The 20341-nt window shown below is 49.2% G+C and overlaps 1 protein-coding gene across 3 annotated transcripts; it reads right to left on the minus strand.

Annotated features, from left to right (window-relative positions):
- Positions 1–1443: 1443 nt before the first annotated feature.
- Positions 1444–14080, minus strand: LOC102443792 (uncharacterized). 3 transcript variants are annotated; one of them, XM_075917053.1, is made up of 4 exons: positions 14062–14080; positions 10092–10209; positions 8089–8201; positions 1444–5291 (listed from the first exon to the last, which is right to left on the minus strand). In XM_075917053.1, the coding sequence occupies exons 2-4, from the start codon at positions 10151–10153 to the stop codon at positions 3625–3627; spliced, it is 1842 nt and encodes a 613-aa protein (XP_075773168.1). In that variant the 5' UTR covers positions 10154–10209; positions 14062–14080; the 3' UTR covers positions 1444–3624. The 3 variants fall into 3 exon arrangements, with proteins under 3 accessions (XP_075773168.1, XP_075773166.1, XP_075773167.1); XM_075917051.1 differs by lacking the exon at positions 14062–14080 and adding an exon at positions 11359–11396 and having other exon boundaries at positions 10092–10295; XM_075917052.1 differs by lacking the exon at positions 14062–14080 and adding an exon at positions 11359–11392.
- Between the last annotated feature and the right edge of the window lie 6261 nt (positions 14081–20341).

The raw sequence follows: 20341 nt of genomic DNA on the forward strand, positions 1-20341 counted from the left end.
ACGTATAGTTGGGGCTATTTTTCCCGATGTGCATTACTTTACGCTTGTCCCAAAGGCCACCTTTAGCCCAAGACGGGAGTCCGCATCCCTCACCCTCTGTCCCCAGCCTCATAAAGTGAGTGAGGATGGGGGAGGGAGGAAGGGCAGACCCCGAAGAAGGGGTGGGAAGGAGGCGGGGCCAGGGTGTTCGGGTTTGAGGTAGATCCTGGATCGCACTTACATTCAAAAAGCAATCTCGTGCTGAAAAAGGTTGGCGACCCCACCTGCATTTGCCCCCATTCCTTGCCAATAAATTTCTAACAGGCTGGGCAGCAGCCCGGCTCAGTCCCAGCTTGCACTGGGTCCTGGACCAACCCCACCACTGCATTTCAAGTGGATTACGCCCACCTCAGTCCTGGCATGTGTTGAGTCCTGGAACTCAGACCCCTCTTTAGACAGGGGCTGCCCGGGGACTATAGAAGAGTCGACTAACCTATAAGAATGCAGGAGGTTAATCGACTATATTGAATTAACCGATATTTAACATCCCTAGTGAGAATAACATACTTGAGGGCTGTGTCTAGACTGGCAAGTTTTTCCGCAAAATCATCTGATTTTGCGGAAAAACTTGCCAGCTGTCTACACTGGCCGCTTGAATTTCCGGAAAAGCACTGACGATCTCCTGTAAAAATCATCACTGCTTTTCCGGAAATACTATGCTGCTCCCGTTTGGGCAAAAGTCTTTTTCCGAAAGACTTTTGCGCAAAAGGGCCACTGTAGACAGCATAGTACCGTTTTCCGCAAAAAAGCCCCGATGGCAAAAATGGCGATCGGGGCTCTTTTGCGGAAAACCGCGTCTAGATTGGCCCCGGACGCTTTTCCAGAAAAAGTGCTTTTGCAGAAAAGCATCCTGCCAATCTAGACGTGCTTTTCCGAAAATGCTTTTAACGGAAAAGTCTTCCGTTAAAAGCATTTTCGGAAAATCATGCCAGTGTAGACATAGCCGAGGTGTGTGGGGGAGGGGGATCAGGGTGCAGGCTGTAGGAGGAAGTTTGGGTGCATGAGGACTCAGGTCTAGAGCAGAGATTTGGAGTGTAAGAAGGGTTCATGTCTGGGGCTGGGGTTCAGAATGCAGGCTCCATCACAGGTGGCTTCTGGGTAGTGATGCAGGGGGTTAGGGCAGGCTCACCTCTGCCCAGAGACCACCCCACTCCCAAAAGTAGTCAGCAAAATCTTTCCATTCCTTACCCCCCGCTTCCACTCTGTGGGGGTGGGGGAAGGGCACTCTGACATCAGCACCCCAACCTTTTCTTCCCGTGTCATGCACGGCAAGCAGCAGGCTCCCAGGAGTTGGGGGCAGCTCGAAGGCAGCGGGCAGGAGCAGCACAACAGTGCTGAGAGCGCCAGAACGTGATAGCGTCCTGGCCAAACGGCATAGACCTGTCAAAAATGTACATAGTGACGAAAGATATACAGCCTTTTACTACTGCTCCTCTCGTCTTGCAAGATGGGAAACGCGGAATCAAGGCTGACAGCCTGCCAGGATACAACATGCTATTTCATAATCGTGGAAAACCAAGTACAAGTCCCCTGATGTATTTTAAAGTAACAGTTACTTGGCAGTATCTTACTGATTTTAATTGTATATCTATTGTCACTGAACGGCGTGTTAACAACAGATATGTTTACTACTAACGTGGACACTAATGAAACATGCAAAAGAGCATTTTGCTGATATAGTTTATTGCAGTATTCTGCCTCATCCCACCCCGCCACACCCACACAGCAAAATAATCTCTACTGGTAAAAGTGCAAAATTCAGCCGTGTAACTGTGCCTACACAAAGGGTTTTTACCAACAGGTCATTCACTCACAAATCACACTTTTAGACATAACTCCTGGCAAAACGTATAGGCTACGTCTAGACTGGCATGATTTTCCGCAAATGCTTTTAACGGAAAAGTTTTCCGTTAAAAGCATTTGGGGAAAAGAGTGTCTAGATTGCTTTTGCGGAAAAGCGTCTGTGCCAATCTAGACGCTCTTTTCCGCAAATGCTTTTAACGGAAAACTTTTCCGTTAAAAGCATTTGCGGAAAAGAGCGTCTAGATTGGCACGGACGCTTTTGCGCAAAAGCATCCACGGACAATCTAGACGCGCTTTTGCGCAAAAAAGCCCTGCTCACCATATTAGTGATCGGGGCTTTTTTGCGCAAAATAAATCTGAGCTGTCTACACTGGTCCTTTTGCGCAAAAGGACTTTTGCCCGAATGGGAGCAGCATAGTATTTCCGCAAGAAGCACTGATTTCTTACATGAGATCATCAGTGTTCTTGTGGAAATTCAAGCGGCCAGTGTATACAGCTGGTAAGTTTTTCCGCAAAAGCAGGCAGAAAAACTTGCCAGTCTAGACACAGCCATGGGCTATGTCTAAACTACAGGTTCTTTTTGAAAAAAGTGGCCTTGTTTTGAAAAAAAAAACCTTCACCTGCGTCTAGACTGCCGCTGCGTTCTTTCGAAATAAATCAAAAGAACATGGTGCTTTTTTCGACAACGGTACACCTCATTTTATGAGGAAGAACGCCTTTTTTCCAAAGAGCTCTTTCAAAAAAGGCGTTCTTGACCACAAACAGGGCTTTTTCGAAAGAGAGCATCCAGATTGCCGGGGTGCTCTCTTTCGAAAAAGCAGATCGCTTTTTCGAAAACGTTGTGGCTGTCTAGACGATCGCTTTCAAAAGAAGCTTTTTCAAAAGATTTCAAAAAAGCTTCTTTCAAAAGAAGCATGTAGTCTAGACGTACCCGCAGCATAGACACAGTTAGGTCAACAAATGGGTCCATTTGGTGGGGGAAATGGTACCGTTTATACTAACAAAACTCTTGTTAGTGTAAGAAAGGCAAAGGCAAGTTTCCTAGAGATCTTATTCAGGTCAGTACAGCGAAGCCACAAAACATGACAGTCTGAAGCATTTCTCACATGTGGCACATTCGTGGAATTTTCCTACTGCGGAAATACTCTGAGGCTACGTCTACACTGGCATGATTTTCCGGAAATGCTTTTAACGGAAAAGTTTCCCGTTAAAAGCATTTCCATAAAAGCGCGTCTAGATTGGCAGGACGCTTTTCCGGAAAAGCACTTTTTGCGGAAAAGCGTCCGTGGCCAATCTAGACGTGCTTTTCCGCAAAAAAGCCCCGATCGTCATTTTCGCGATCGGGGATTTTTTGTGGAAAACACGACTGTGCTGTCTACACTGGCCCTTTTCCGGAACAGTTTTCTGGAAAAAGACTTTTGCCCGAACGGAAGCAACATAGTATTTCCGGAAAAGCACTGATGATTTTACATTAGATCGTCAGTGCTTTTCCGGAAATTCAAGTGGCCAGTGTAGACAGCTGGCAAGTTTTTCCGGAAAAACGGCTGATTTTCCGGAATAACTTGCCAGTGTAGACACAGCCTGATAGTTAATAGTTTGATGTTCCGATGGAAGCATCTCTTTACATTACACTCTGGTGTGCGAGAGGAATGTCTTTCTCCAGTCAGAGGCCACATCAAGGGTTTTTTTTGGAGGGGGGCTTCTCACTTGTGTGTGGGCCCCCAACTGATTTTTGTGGGGGTCAGTGGCTTCCGACCCAAAAAAGGTCCCCCCACCTCTGTCTTACAGGTTCTCCCTGGTGTGCGTTCTCTGATGTTTTATAAGGTTGGAGCTCCGATTGAAGGTTTTCTCACAATCACTGCATCTAAAGGGCCTCTCTCCCGTGTGGATTTTCTGGTGCTGAAGGAGATGCGAGCTCTGAATGAAACTTTTCTCGCACACCGCACACTGGTAAGGCCGCTCTCTAGTGTGAGTTCTCTGATGCTGAATTAAATGCGAGCTGTACACGAAGCTTTTCTCACAGTCAGCACACTTGTACGGCTTCTCTGCTGCGTGGTTTTTCTGATGGAGCGTAAGCTGCGAGCTCCGGCTGAAACTCTTTTCACAGCTGGGGCATTGGTAAGGTCTTTCCGCGTGGTGGGTTCTCTTGTGCCGAAGAAGATGGGCGCTGCTGGCAAAGGTTTCGTCACACTGGCTGCACTTATAGCTCTGTTCTCCCACGTGGATTCTCGTGTGTTTATTTAGCACGGAGCTCCGGCTAAAGCTTTTCTCGCACTTGGGACACTTAAAAGGCTTTTCTTGGGTGTGAACTCTCTGGTGCTGAATGAGATGGGAGCTCTGGTGGAAACTTTTCGCACAGTCAGAACATTGGTAGGGTTTTTCTCCCCGGTGCACTCGTTCGTGCAGCTTCAGGTGAGAGCTCTGAATGAACCTTTTCTCACAGTCGGAACACTTATAGGGCCTCTCCCCCGTATGGATCCTCTGATGCTTACTAAGATTGGAACTTTTGTTGAAGCTTTTGTCACATTCGGCGCATTGATAGGGCTTCTTTTGATGTTTGCGAAGGTCCGAGACAAGACCAAACCACTCCTCACAGCCATCGGACTTGTCGAATTCCTCACCCGTGTGCATTCTCTGGTGCAGAACGAAATGAGCCCGGACCAGAAAGGTCTCCTCGCATTCCCCGCAGGCATAGGGTTTCTGTTCCGTGTGCACCCTCTGATGTTTGAGAAGATTCGCACTCTGTACAAAGCACTTTGCGCAGTTGGGACATTTATAGGGTCTTTCTCCTGTGTGAAGTCTCCGGTGCTTTATAAGGGTGGAGCTCCAACTAAAGGTTCTCTCACAATCTGGGCATTTATAGGGTCTCTCGCCCGTGTGAACTCTCTGGTGCTTAATAACCGATGAGATCCAACTAAAGCTTTTCTCGCACTGAGGACACTTGTGGGGTTTCACTCCTGTGTGGACATTTTGATGCTGAATTAGCCGCGTGCTCCGAATGAACCGTTTCCCACATGTCTCGCATTTGTAAGGTTTCTCTTGCGTATGCGTTCGCTGATGGTCAATCAACTCTGATCTCTGTCGGAAGCTTTTCTCGCACTCGGTACACGTATAGGGTCTCTCGCCCGTGTGGATTCTCTGGTGCTGAAGAAGATGTGCACGGCGAGTGAAGCTTTTGTCACACACAGTACATTTATGGGGTCTCTCGCCTGGGCGGAGAGGAATGTTTTGGCCTTTGCTGAAAGCTCTTTCATTTGGAATCGATTTCTCCATGCTCTCGCCTTCTGCGTTCCCATGTTGGCCAGCTGACCTATATTCACCCTCACACATATTTCCCTCGACAGAGTTAAATACTTCCCCTCTTGGAGATAAATTCCTGAGCTTTACCAAGCCCTCAGAATTTCCCTGTGAATGATTAACTTCAGTCTTCCACATGATTCTATCATTTGCTGGAATAAATGAGAATCCAGATGTTACTTCAACACACAAAGGATACTGGACATGTTAACATAAGGCACATAAACATACAGCATGGCTGTATCTACACTGGCCACTTATTCCGGAAAAGCAGCCACTTTTCCGGAATAACTTGCCAGCTGTCTACACTGGCTGCTTGCTTTTCCAGAAAAGTAATGACGATCTAATGTAAAATCGTCATTGTTTTTCCAGAAAAACTATGCTGCTCCCATTCGGGCAAAAGTCCTTTTCCGGAAAAACTGTTCCGGAAAAGGGCCAGTGTAGACAGCCCAGTAGTCTTTTCCGCAAAAAAGCCCCGATCACGAAAATGACGATCGGGGCTTTTTTGTGAAAAAGCGCGTCTACATTGGCCATGGACGCTTTTCCGGAAAAAGTGCTTTTCCGGAAAAGCGTCCTGCCAATGTAGACGCTCTTTTTCTGGAAATACTTATAACGGAAAACTGTTCCGTTTTAAGCATTTCCAGAAAAGGGTGCCAGTGTAGACGTAGCCCATATGTATGGAGATTTACCTATTTCGTAGAGCTGGAAGGGATCTTGAGAGGTCATCAAGTCCAGTCCCCTGCCCTCACGGCACGACCAAGTACCATCCCTGACAGATTTGCCCCTAAGGGTCTGTCTAGACTACAGGCTTTTGTCGACAGAAGTTTTGTTGACAGATACTGTTGACAAAGCTTCTGTCGACAAAGAGCATCCAGGCTATATCCAGTTCTGTCGACAAAGCAAGCCGCTTTGTCGACATGACAGTGTAGACGAAAAGGACAGTATAGATGCAATAACGCCTTCTGGCGACAGAACTCTGTCGACAAAAGGCGTTGTTCCTCGTAGAATGAGGTTTACAGCTGTCGACAAAACTGCTGAGTTCTGTCGATGTTATGTCGACAGAACTCAGCGGCAGTGTAGACGCAGGTATAGTTTTGTCGACAAAACCCTGTAGTCTAGACACACCCTAAATGACCCCCTCAAGGATCAAACGCACAACCTTGGGTGTAGCAGGCCAATGCTCAAGCCACTGAGCTATCCATCCCTGTAAGATCATACTGGCGTTCCGTCTACAGGCTTTATTACAAAAGCTGAAAGTAGCCCTTCCATCTCCCTTCAGGAGTGTAGTACTCCATACCCACAGAAGGAAGGACAAAATGCAATGGGCTAAAGCAGTAGTTCTCAAACTTTTCGGCATCATGCCCCCTTTTTGATCTTTGAGAAACCCTTATCCTCCCCCCCCCCCCCCCCCCAACAGCAGCAAAACTTGTTGAGCAAAAAAAAAGAAAGAAAAGAAACTGATCAGGGCATAGCAGGCATTGCCCTTTTAAGGAGGCCATTTTGAAGTCAGTCCATTTCACATTTCTGAATTTTTTTTACCAGATGGAGTGGGTTCTTTCTTGGGGGGGAGGGGAGATTGACGGGGGGGCTGGGTCGCCTCAGCCCCCCCCCCCCTGAATTTCTTCTCTCACATACCCAGTTTGTTGAGCCAAACCCCCCCTCCCCCCAAAAAAACATGCTGCCCCTTTAAGAGCCGCAAGTGCGGGACCTGCAATTTTTCCTCATGAACTGCGGGTTGGCCACCTCTGTGTTAGTCTATAAGGTGCCACAGGACTTCTTGTTGTTTTCGCAGAACAGGTCAGACTCTCGTCAGGGTTGGTTGTGGTTTCTTAGGACTAGGTCCTGACTCAGTGCCTCTGAAAGCCCCTTCCAGCTCTACATTTCTACGGTTCAGAAGCTCGTTCTCCACCTCCTGGCTTGGTTCATGTTTCAAAAGTCTACAGAGAGGCCAGACAATGATACCAAATGTGTCCTGCCATTCCACTTCAGCAGTCAGAAGAATCATAGAATACTAGGACTGGTAGGTACCTCGAGAGGTCACCGAGTCTAGTCCCCTGCCCTCATGGCAGGACCCAATACTGTCTAGACCATCCCTGATAGACATTTACCTAACCTACTCTTAAATATCTCCAGTGATGGAGATTCCACAACCTCCCTGGGCAATTTATTCCAGTGTTTGACCATCCTGACGGTTAGGAACTTTTTCCTAATGTCCAACCTCAACCTCCCTTGCTGCAGTTTAAGCCCCATTGCTTCTTGTTCTATCCTCAGAGGCCAAGAACAAGAAGTTTTCTCCCTCCTCCTTATGACACCCTTTTAGATACCTGAAAACGGCTATCATGTCCCCCCTTCAATCTTCTCTTTTCTAAACTAAACAAACCCAATTCTTTCAGCCTTTCTTCATAGCTCATGTTCTCAAGATCTTTCATCATTCTTGTTGCTCTTTTCTGGACCCTCTCCAATTTCTCCATATCTTTCTTGAAATGCGGTGCCCAGAACCGGACACAACACTCCAACGAAGACCTAACCAGCGCAGAGTAGAGCGGAAGAATAACTTCTCGTGTCTTGCTCGCGACACACCTGTGAATGCAGCCCAGAATCATGTTTGCTTTTTTTGCAACAGCATCGCACTGCTGACTGATATTCAGCTTGTGGTCCACTATAACCCCTTAGCTCCCTTTCTGCCGTACTCCTTCCTAGACAGTCGCTTCCCATTCGGTATGTGTGAAACTGATTGTTCCTTCCTAAGGCAGAAGCTACAGTCCAAAGCCAGTCAGGAGAGGTAGAAGTCCATGACACATGCCTGCCAAACAGAAGTAATAATGGCTGGCGACTGAGCTGATGGGAAGAGACAAAAGCAGTTTTAATAGAAGCTCGTGAAATGGGGGTGTCTCCTTTAGGTCTTTCCTTCCCTCAATGTTTTTGAAGAGTTCATTAGTTATTACTCACCAGAGGAGTCCCCTTTAGAAAGGCTTCTGTCTCTCGAGTTCTTATGAGCCCAGTCACGTGGAACTTCCCCACGTTCAATCAGAGATGCAACGTCAGGTTTGGTGGCCGCACGACTGTTGGCAAAAAGAGAGACTCAAACAATGTTGGGACTGGTCTTGATGACCTCCTGAGGTCTCTTCCAGCTCTAGGATTCTAATGTTTTCTGTTACTCAGCAAGCACTGTGACTGTGTCTACCTTGGGCCACTTATTCCGGAAAAGCAGCCGCTGTCTACAGCCAGCTGTCTACACTGGCCGCTTGCTTTTCCGGAAAAGCAATGATGATCTACTGTAAAATTGTCAGTGTTTTTCTGGAAAAACTATGCTGCTCCCGTTTGGGCAAAGGCCTTTTCCTGGAAAAACTGTTCCGGAAAAGGGCCAGTGTAGACAGCACAGTAGTCTTTTCCATGCATTATTTACACCACAGTTAATCGTTCTTACTAACCATCAAGGAATAAAGATTTTCATCGCTTCCCAAAATCGAGTTCCTTAGGAAGGAAGACAGTGCCAACTTGAAATGCAACTGTTTATAGCGCTGACCGGAAACACCATGTACCACTCAAAACAGTTAAAACTTTCAAGTGTCAGCCACTGGGCGGTTTACCCCGTACAGTAAAATTGGGTTAGAATTCATGAAAAGCAGAAAACTTATTTTTATTTTCACATTGTTCATTTCAAAGGCCAAGTAAATAAAGAAAAAATTTCATTCTAGACTTCTCATTTTTCTCTATATTGAACATGGAGGCGGGAAGGTACCAAAGTCATAGTTTACCTAGGGTACATCTAGACTACGCTGAAGTTTTAAAAGAGGAAGAGCAGAGCTTTTGAAAGTGAAAGTAGTCGGGACACGGTTTTTTCGGAATCCTCCCTGTTTCGAAAAGCCACTCTTCCTCAAAAAATGAGGCTTACATGGCTTTTCGAAAAAAAAGGGGGGGTCCAAAAAAACCGCACTCCCACGGAATGTGCATCTCCTCTTTCGAAACTTCAGTGTAGTCTAGACATATCCCTAGGGTGCCAGATGGGCAGGCTGTGAGGGAAAACAGGCTCAGTGGGGTCTCAGCACATCAGATGACAGTCCTGAGGTGGACCCGACCGGTCACAAGAGTCATAAAAGACAAACACGACATCATTTTACAGAGCTCTTGGATCACTAAAGTGCTGGATGAGAGCAATGCAATTTCCTGATTGACTGCATGAATGCTGAATTGCAGAAAATGTCAACTGCTTCTATTAGTATATTGACATTTTCCCCATGTGAAACATCCCTTATTTGCACCAACACATCACGTGCAATGACCCAGCAGTTCACTTTTGCTCGTGGGCTAAAGATGGATGGAGAAGTACAGCCATTGTCCTAAACCAGAAGATTGTAAATGGAGGGTTTAGAGCAAGGATACTCAACTTTGGAAGCCCCGGGGGCCACAATGATACTCACAGCACATGCCGAGGGCCACAACTTTAATGTTGTTGCATATACTTGCAAATATAGATGCAAATAGCTTCTCTCACATTGACGGTCATGAATACAAAAATTAAGGCAAGACTATACAACGCACAGGACCCATTTAAGTCAGTTCTGCTGATATTAATAAAATGCAATATTTACTCGATTTCCACACGTCAGCACTCTTAATGAGCAATGACAATCCAGGAATTTAATTTCCAAAAACGCATATCAACAGAAGACCATAATATCGGCTACTTTTTTGTTTTAGCTTCCTCCCGCGGGCTGCAAATAAATGGGCCACGGACCACATGTGGCCCACAGGCCGTGTGTTGAGTAACCCCGGTTTAGAGCTACTTTCTGTATTTTGAGTCTCCATTGATTGGAGTGGATGTTTTTCCCACACACAAAGGAATGCAAGTGCAAACCATCAGCGGAAAGCAATATCCCTGACCTGAATATCACTCAAGTCTGTCACACCTCATCGACACTTCAACAAACAAACAAAATGAATATTTTTACCCAGAAAGATCAAAGTTGTGTAGTTGTTCCTTATTGAGTTCTTCTTTAGTTCCTTCTGCCATCCTGCTAGCTCCTCTCCGTCCTCCTTGGGGACCCAGATGGCAATGTCACACATAGCCTGAAATGAAACACAGCACCACTCTGGATCTAAACTCACGGCTGCAACCTTCAGGCAGACAGACAGATGGACGCTGGCACGGAGAGCTGTAAAATGAGGAATGACGTGGTTCCAGTTTGGAACGCAGGGAAAGCTTATTATTTATATACTGTCTTCTATATTAGGCTGTTCTTCTCGTTGCGAAGCAGTTGGTATCTGAAACCTACAACAATCTTAATTCTTGTTAGTGTCATGAGAGATGGGCAGTCGGAGGTACAGGCCGTCATTGCTGAGAGTCCAAGATACGTTCCAAAAAACTTGAACGTATAGCCAGGGGCAGATGATGATTTTGCAGGGCCCCGGGCAGCACAATTTTGCGTGGCCCCCCTTTGCGTGGTGGCACCACGGCGCATGCATGGCGCTTCTTGAATTGCGGGGCCCAGAGCGGCCGCCCCGCCTGCCCTGCCCTATATCCGCCCGTGCGTATAGCGAAACAGCTTAAAGCGGGGAATTTTTTCCCCACGGCTGGCTTCCATTTGCACAAATGATTGCGTTTTTCTGGCGCGACGTAAGGGAGAGGAATGGGCGGACGTACATCGCACCCGTTCCTACAAGCGTCGACGACGTTAGTGCGGAACGGATGTACGCCGGGGCGACTTATAGCGGGGACGCCGTGTACGGCTGAGTCTCCTCCTAATCAGCCAACGGACAGGCTTGAGGTTTAGACAATAGGTAGGGACAGTTTTACCACCGCCAGGACCAAGGCCTCTTCGATTGGCTTCGCTGCCGCTGGTTCGTTATCGTGCCGAAGGGAACCGGCCTCTCCCAGGGGCTCATCGGGCGCTCGCCCAAGCCGGCGTCCCTCGCCGGGCGTGTCGCTGCACCGGGGGGAGCCTCGTGTGGGACCCTCTGCAAAACCAGGGCTAGGCCCAGCTCCTTCCCGGGTTAAGGTGTCGGTGACCCCCCCCAACCACACACACACAGAGACCCCCGCACGGGCAGGCTCGCGGCACTCGCCCCCGCGGCCTGCTCCTCGCGCTCCCTCAGCGCGCCGGCGGGATTCTTGAGCCGCTCCCGCCCAGCGCGCGCGCCAACCCCCCTGCGCGCGCTGCAACGTCCCGGCCTCGCGCCGCGCCACGGAGCCTGCAACCGCCGCCGCCGCCGCCTCACCTCAGGCCGCCGCCATCGCCCCGCCCGCCCCGGGCAGCGTCAGCGCCGCCCCGCCCGCCGTAAGCCCGCCCCACAGGGCTGCCCGCCGCCCCACGGCCCCCCGCGCGCGCCCCTTTCCCCTCACAGCCCCCCCCCGCGCGCTCCTGCCCCCCACAACCCCTTTGCCCTACAGCCCCTGCCCACATCCCTTGACCCACAGTCCTCTGCCTGTGCCCCACAGCCCGTCCCCCACATTGCCCCAACTGACCCCCCGCGCGTGCCCCTTTCCCCCCACTTGCACCCCACAGCCCCCCACCCATGCCCCACAGCCCCCTTGCCCCACATTGCCCCGACTGCATCCCTTGACCCACAGCCCCCTTGACCCACAACCCCCTGCCTGCGCCCCACAACCCCCATGCCCTACAGCACCTGCCCATATCCTTTGCCTCACAGCCCCCTTGCCCCACACACCCCTGCCAGTGTCCCTTGCCCCACAGCCCCCTGCCCACATCCCTTGACCCACAGCCCCTGTGCCCCACATTACCCCAACTGCGTCCCTTGACCCACAGCTCTCCGCCCGTGCCCCACATTCCCCCACCCGCACCCCACAGCCTCATTCCAATGCCCCACAACTCCCTGCCCACACCCCATGCCCTACAGCCCCTGGGGGGGGGGGCATGAGAACAGGTCGACCTGGTCCCAGAATAACTGTGAGCAAACAAATTGCCCCTCTCGCCCCACACACTGATTGACCCCCAGTGGGGCGCAGCTTGTGGGGGCAGAAAATGCCCTCTGTTTCCCACTCCAGCCCTCTCAGGAAATGGTTTTGGCCCACAAAAGCTGTCATATTTTTGTTATTGTCTGAGCCCTAGTCTACACTAGGGAGTTATTTCAAACTAAACCCCCTTATTTCGAAATAAGCGGAGTGGCCACACTACCAAGCCCGTTATTTTGAAATAACTAGCAGAGCGTCCACACTACCAAGTCTGCTATTTCAAAATAACGGGCTGGTTATTTCGACATCTGTACTCCTGCTTTCCTTAGGGAATAACGCTTATTTTGAAATAACTAAACTTGAAATAATTCCTGAAATTTCTAAGTGTGGATATGCCCTGTTAAGGTGCGCCGGGACTGCTCTGTTGTTATAGTTCCGGTGGTTCAGTGAGAAGCTGTTACTAGACCTAGAGCCACCACTAAGATACTGCAAATCTTGGCAACCATACTAGCCTCCCTCCCATGGGCCAGTGCGGCAGTCCTGGAAGCGACATATTTGTCCCTGCACCCCAAACTCCCACTAAGAACCTACCTGACTAGGTTAGTTAGGGTTGGTCCTGCTTGGGCAGAGGCTGGACTTGATGACCTCCTGAGGTCTCTACTAGCCCTAGACTTTTATGATTCTATGACTAGCTCACCAGGCAAACAACTAAGGCTGTGTCTAGACTGGCAAGTTTTTCTGCAAAAGCAGCTGCTTTTGCAGAAAAACTTGCCAGCTGTCTACACTGGCCGCTTGAATTTCCGCAAGAACGCTGACTTCCTACTGTCTGAAATCAGTGCTTCTTGCGGAAATACTATGCTGCTCCCGTTCGGGCAAAAGTCCTTTTGCACAAAAGGGCCAGTGTAGACAGCTCAGAGTTGTTTTGCGCATAAAAGCCCCAATCTCGAAAATGGCGATCGGGGCTTTTTTGCCCAAAAGCGCGTCTAGATTGGCACAGATGCTTTTCCGCAAAAAGTGCTTTTGCGGAAAAGCGTCCGTGCCAATCTAGATGCTCTTTTCCGCAAATGCTTTTAACGGAAAACTTTTCCGTTAAAAGCATTTGCGGAAAATCATGCCAGTCTAGACATAGCCTAGGAGTGTGTGGGGCTATGCACAAATAGCACATCTTGAGCTAATGAGTGCCATCACTGGATGTACAGAACAATTGGTCCACTCCTCTTTATTACAGCCCTTAACATACTTGATCAGGTGTTAGAACTAGGGATCCTGAACCCCTCATTTTTGGCCCCAACTCCTAGAGCTATGGGAAAGCCCTCCCCCCCAAAGGATTTTGTCTTAAGTTAGGAAAGACTTACACACAGGGGCCCCACAAAATCTCATAGTCCCAGGTGTGCTCCACTGAGTCCCACACTCCAGTTCAGGACTACTCAACTTTGGAAGCTCCGGGGTCCACAGTGATACTCACACCACATGCCGAGGGCCGCATCTTAAGTGTGGTTGCATAGACATGTAAATATATATGCAAATAGCTTCTTTCACACAATGCCCTAGCGCTCTCCGCACCTCCTCTCTGTCAGCTAGAAACGCCGACACTCTGTACCCATCTGTTCCAGCCAGCCCGTCCGCTTGTGTCTTCGATGCTCACCTCAACAGGGAGATGCATGTTCCACCGTTGTGGAGCATGTTCCCAGTGGAGGCCATGTTCAAAGGATTCCACCTACAGGCCGTGTGTTGAGCCCCGTGTAAACCCAAACCATACCGTAGGTCGCAAACAGATGGGCCACGTGTTGAGTAGTTCACATGAAAGTCCAGCAGGTGTGGATGGGAATCTTCTATCCAGATGCCCCATTCAGCTTGAATAGGCCTTCACAATGAGCTGGCTAAATAGCTTGTCGGTGTTACTTAGAAGCAGCCACATTTGAAAAACAAGGACATGGTCAATGCTTATAACTTTACATACAAAAATGATACATGCATACAAATAGGAGATCGTATTCAGCAGCTCATACCTTTTCCATTGATGCATTACTTGACATACAGTAAAACTCCAATAGTCCGGCATCCAGTAGTCTGGCACTCCTGATAGTCTGGCATCAAAATGGCAAGAGTCTAGTGAGTGACCTTCAGCAAAAAATGAGTCACAAGGTAACAGCGGCAGCAGCTGAACTGAGAAAAAAGGCTTAAAAAAACTTAAACTTTACAGTATACTGTATACAGTATGTACAATAAAAAGGGTTAAGAACACTTTATATACAGTATATAATGTATACAGTATATATATAACCATCTTATAGTACCTCCTGATAGTCCGGCATATTTGATCATCCAGCACCACCTAGGTCCCATAGGTTCCGGATTATCGGAAGTCTACTGTACTTTGTACACGGTTTATTGCGATTAGATAATAGGGATAGCAATAACAATCTACATGGCCATATTTTAATCAGACAACATCACACCACTGTTCAGCACAGGAGGCCGGCCACCTGGTCCTTTCCTGCCTACAGCAGATGCCGAGGAAGCTTTAGAGATGGACAAATTTGGAGGAGGGAGAGAGGCGGGGTCTGCAGCTGCGCATCCCACCTCCTCCACTGCAGTAAGTTGTCCCTGAGTCTGAGCTGACCAATGACCAGTCTGTATCTATCTCGAAGAGGAAAATATTGCTCCAGTGAGAAGTGCCATTTTCAAGAACGACAATAATGAAATAGCCACACGATGGCACCACAACATCAGGAATGAAAAGCACCAGGCTCCCAATTTGCACTTGATTATGAAAACGGCTACACTCCATTTTCTGCTGTTCGCGGGCAAATCTGTTGATTTCTTGAAGATCCAAACACACTTGCAAATGATGAAAGGCTAGGGCTGATGAAAGGGGCCTTTGGGATTGATTTTACTTGTCCACAATGCCGTGTCTGCTGCTAGAGAGGGAGACACGGAACAGCAACAGCCCTAAGTTGTCTGGTTGCAAAGGCTGGTTTTCCAGCTGCAATTGGCCATGCTGCATCTTTGTGGAAATAGTGTAAATACCTTGACATGGTCCTTTTTGGAGTTTATGCCTGGCTCTATTCTGCTAGTAGATGTGCGGATGCCAGGCATGACTGCATAATGCTATGGCACAGTGCCTACACCCTCCCTTTTGGCGAGGAGGAGTTATTCAAACCCCAGCTCTGATGCAGTTTATCATCCCAAATTTCAGGCTGTAATCTGCGGCACCCTGCTCTTCAAGAGGAATCCCAGCAGTGGTTGGAACAGGTTCTTTTAGGGAATGGCCACAAAAAGGAGGGGCAGAGTGAAGGCAGCCAGCAAGGTCACTGAGCATGCTCAATCCATGTGAGAAAGTTTGATGCTAACCAGGGAGCAAATCGGGGGAGGGGGAACGTGATCTCACATGTGCCCCCTCCATCACCTCTGGCCATAGTCTATTACAGGGGTGGCCAACCCATTAAACAAAGAGAGCAGAAAAAATGCGAAGAGCTGCTTCAGAATTATCGAGCAAAAAAAAAAAAAAAAATACCGCCCCTTTAAAAAACAAGGACTTACACTTTTTGGCCATATCAGGCGCCCATCGGCCGCTGCCATCTTGAATCGCCGCTGGATGGTTCCCCTACCCCGGTGAGCACAGGGGAGCCGGGGGCCGTTTGGAGGGGCACACGGCCAACTTCGCGAGCTGCACTTTTGGGGGTGAAGAGCAGCACGCAGCTTGCGAGCTGGGTCTATTACATTCTGATGTCTCAGGAAAACACTGTCTCCCAGAGCCCTAAGCCTGCAGCCCCAGCCTCCCCAAATATAGAAGTTAAACTACACCTATGCAAACCTACTGAATGGGATCTGCTGATAGATTTGGTCCTCTGGAGCCAGAGCACTAAGTCACCTCTGCGTCACGGGAACCAAGTTTCCTCCTGTGGCAGAAGGATGGGGTTTCAGAGAGCAAACTGGAATGTAGAGAGTGTGGGGTGACCTGGCATTCAAATATAATCTTGGGCAGGAAGTTAGGCCATAGACCAGGCCTGGGCAAAATATGTCCCATGGGCCAAATTAAGTCTGCCAAATTAAGGCCGCTTGCAGGATATGTAGGTGACCACCTTGTCCTCCTGTAGAACTGTGGAGGACTCCAAGTGTGAGCCCATGGACAGTAACTCCTGGAACTGGCCCAGGAGGTATAGGCATACCAGCTCAGCACCGCTCGTTGCAGGGCTACTCAACTTTGGAAGCCCCAGGGGCCACAGTGATACTCACAGCACATGCCGAGGACCGCAACTTAAGTGTGGTTGCATATACATGCAAATATATATGCAAACATAGCTTCTTTCACACAGACGGGCATGAATACAAAGATTAAGGCAAGACTACACAACACACAGACCCCATTTAAGTCAGTTCTGCTGATATTAATGAAATGCAACATTTACCCCATTTCCACCCACATGACAGCACTTTTAGGGTGTGTCTAGACTACAGGGTTTTGTCGACAAAAGTCCACTTTTGTCGACAAAACTATACCTGCGTCTACACTGCCGCTGAGTTCTGTCGACATAACGTCGACAGAACTCAGCAACTTTGTCGACGGCTGTAAACCTCATTCTACGAGGAATAACGCCTTTTGTCGACAGGGTTCTGTCGACAGAAGGCATTATTGAATCTACATTGTCCTTTTCGTCTACACTGTCATGTCGACAAAGCGACTTGCTTCGTCGACAGAACTGGATGTAGTCTAGATGCTCTTTGTCGACAGAAGCTTTGTTGACAATATCTGTTGACAGAACTTCTGTCGACAAAAGCCTGTAGTCTAGCCATACCCTTAATGAGCAATGACAGTCCAGGAATTTAGCTACTAAAATGCATATCAACAGAAGACCATTACGTCGACTCACCGTTGTGGAGCGTGTTCCCAGTGGAGGCCATGTTCAAAGGATCCCACCTGCGGGCCGTGTGTTGAGCCCACATAAACCCAAACCACACCGCCCACAGGCCATGTGTTGAGTAGTCCTGGCTTGTTGGTTGGCGGTATGAAGTGGGAGCTCCCTAAGCACAATTACTTTGTGGCTGAAGCGGTCCATATTCTTGGCCTCTTTAGCCTTCAGAGTGGGGCCTGGCTGACCCTGCCTACCAATATCCCTGTCTGAAGTGGGTGAAAAAATGCTCGGATCCCTTCTGTGGGACAACGTATTAGCGTTCTACCCCATTTGCTGTCAACGGGACAGACGCTGGAGTCTGCCGGAGCACCCTGATATTATAGCGATTGTTTTTACGGGAGGCAGAACCACTCTGGAGGGACCCTCCAAGATCAGAATGTCGGCCACTGGGTCTGATCCCTCTGTAAGCTCCTCAGCCTGGAGACTGAGGTTCTGTGCCACCAGGTGAAGGAGGTCCTGATAGGCCCTGGCATCCGTAGTGGGCAGGGGAGCTGTTGCTCCTGCCAATGCCTCATCAGGCGACGAAGAAGAGGACACCCAAGAAGGTACCAGATCCTCTTGTTCCTCTAATTCCCTGATAGACAATGGGATAGTAAATGGTGCTGGCATCGCCAGTGTCCTTTCCTGCCCCGAGGTTGGCACAACTGCTGCATCCACGTGGGGCCCCAGCTCCACTTGCCTAGAAGCGACTTCTACCCCAGGGTCTCTAGAGACCAGAGTGGCTGATGGAGTCCCTAGGGGCACTAAGGACACACAGGCTGCCCTGGAGCTTAGCCCCGGTACCTGGTGGTAGACCCACTGCATTCTAGAAGGGCCACGGGAGAGGACATGACACTGGCACGGCATAGTCTGCAGAGTGGTGTTCCAGGATTGGTGCAGGAGGTGGGGCAATCCTCCGACTCTAAAAAGGATTCTGCCACGGACCAGGGTGGGCAGAGCCCTACAGTGCCAGGGACCCTACGGTGCCACAGTGAGGAGGAACAATGGCTCATCACCACTGCCACGGAGCCTGGTGCATCAGTGCCATCGCAGGAACTGGCAACAGTGCTGCAGCAGCTGATGCCGCCATCAGTGTCACAGTAGTCAGTGCCAAGGCTGCGGTGCCAGGGCACAGGACATCAGGCATGGGCACGGTATCATAGGGAGCAAGTTCCGAGCCACTTTGAACACATCTGGTGTGGAAGGGAGGTCCAAGTTTTCTGCCTCCATTTCCTCTACCACTGGGGAGGCCCACCCATGCTGGACTCGACAGCTCCTTAGGAATGGCCAGAGCCTACAGCTGCAGGACTTGCAAGCCAGGCTTCGGGTGTCCTGACACAGGAAGCACCCCACCCTCTTTGTCTTCTGTGGTACTGGAGATTGTGTGTGGTGCCATGTGCTGATACGGAGGCCCCTGACTTGCGACCGCCTGAGTTCCAACCCCCCGCTTTCATCTCTGCGGTGACAGCCAGCAACCAGGTGCCTTGCTGGTTCTGAGTGCTTGCCAAGCATTGCTCTCAATGAGGGCAAATTTACATGTCTGTGGAGTAGAACCCTTTACCAAACCACCCACAATCTCAGCAGTGCTCGTGAGGAAACTCAAACATGTCTAGTTTAGTTCTTTAATCTGGTAGCAAAGGTCTGAATTAGAAAGTAGACCCAGGACTGGATGAGAATCACCAGACGGTACAAGGGGCTGGTTACTATTCAAGAAGAGTTATCATTCCTCAACTGTTTCACATGCAATATTGATTTCATTTTATACCCATTTGCAGCATTACAAAGGGTGGATTCAACAAAAACACCAATTCTATTTCCTCCACTTCTATTTCCTCTGGCACAGCTAACGCCAGATTTTCCCAAATATTAGGACTAAGTAGGCGACATCTTCTTGGACAGCCTGGGTTACAACTATGTGGGGAACCAAATACATGGGCATTTTGCCTAGTTTCAAGTCCCTTAGTGCAGACAGAGAATTCCACAGTATCTGAGATAATACTGACTTCAATCACTGAACAACACTGTGATTATATCCCATTATTGCAATTAATTGCACAATGTAGGGTGCGTTGATGTTCACCATCTCAGACTAGAGATTTAAAACCTCGGTAGCATATCCCCTACCTAAAAATATTCTCTCCAATTGACTGAGGTATGTTTGAACTTTCCCCATGTCATCTTCGAGGGTAGGGTGGGGGACAGAAACAAACAGAAGAAATGACTCTTTGAGTAATTGGTAATTACTGATTCAAAGTCTTGATAAATCAGAACTACCAAAAGAGTCTTCTGGATCGAGAATAACCTATATCTAACACAGAGGGCTGGATTTACATCTTACATGCCCTAGGACAGTGGTGTGCAACCTTTTCTGATCTGAGACTCCGCGCTGCGGGGGCCGCCAACTGCTGGGCCTAGTCCCCGGCTGGCCAGATCTAGGTGCTGCACCACGGGGACAGCCAACTGCCGGGCCCAACCCACAGCTGGCCAGATCTAAGTGCCGCGCAGCCACCAACAGCCGGGCCTAGTCCCCGGTTGGCCAGATCTAAGTGCTGTGACCCCCCGGGAAGGCATCCGCAACCCCCTTGGGGGTCACAACCCACTGGTTGCACATCACTGCCATAGGCACAGCATCTTCAGCACCCCCTCTTGCCTTCCCATGTGGCCTTGTCACCCACAGTAATCCCGTGTGGCGCACACTGCCTCCTAACCTGCCTCCAAGGAGGTGGCTGCAACTATTCACTTGAGGAAAAAACGCACCTACCGCCCATCTGCTGTTTGCTGCCACCTGCGTGATACGTCAGCTTCAGCCAGCTCAGGCTACTCCAGAGGCCGTTGTGGCTCCAGAAGGCAAAAGGCAAAATTGCAGCACGTTTTCTGCCTCTCTCAAGACAAGAATTCTCTGCTTGCTGCAAACATCATCTAAGGGAAGGGAGCACGAGAGACAAGCGGTGTGTGGGGCAACTTCGCAGGGGGTGAGGAAGATCAGGAGGCTTCCTCCCTTTCAAGAACTCCCAAACACTGTCACGAGTGGTAGTAGAATAGCCCAAAATACCACAACTCACACTGCTAAAAACCCTGGGAAGTAACAGCTATAGTCCATTTGGGCTAGAAAATTGCATACGTGGCAACCTGCCCTTAAGATGCTGGTGGCCCTATAAACACGCCCACTGTGCTGAATTGGAAATCTGGCCTTGCTGACAGAGGAATAAGGCATTTTCAGTTTCAGACAGAATGAGATTCTACAACAGGTTACATCTAATGACAGAATTAGGACCGAAGATTTTCCCGTTGCGTTGTCCTTTGTTCCATGAAACCTGCTACATTAAGTGCTATCTCATTATCATTGAACTGTTGAAGCAAAATGCAGGACAATGTAGCACTTTAAAGACTAACA

This window comes from Pelodiscus sinensis, unplaced genomic scaffold (assembly GCF_049634645.1).
Source record: "Pelodiscus sinensis isolate JC-2024 unplaced genomic scaffold, ASM4963464v1 ctg67, whole genome shotgun sequence".
In the NCBI taxonomy this organism is placed as follows: domain Eukaryota; kingdom Metazoa; phylum Chordata; order Testudines; family Trionychidae; genus Pelodiscus; species Pelodiscus sinensis.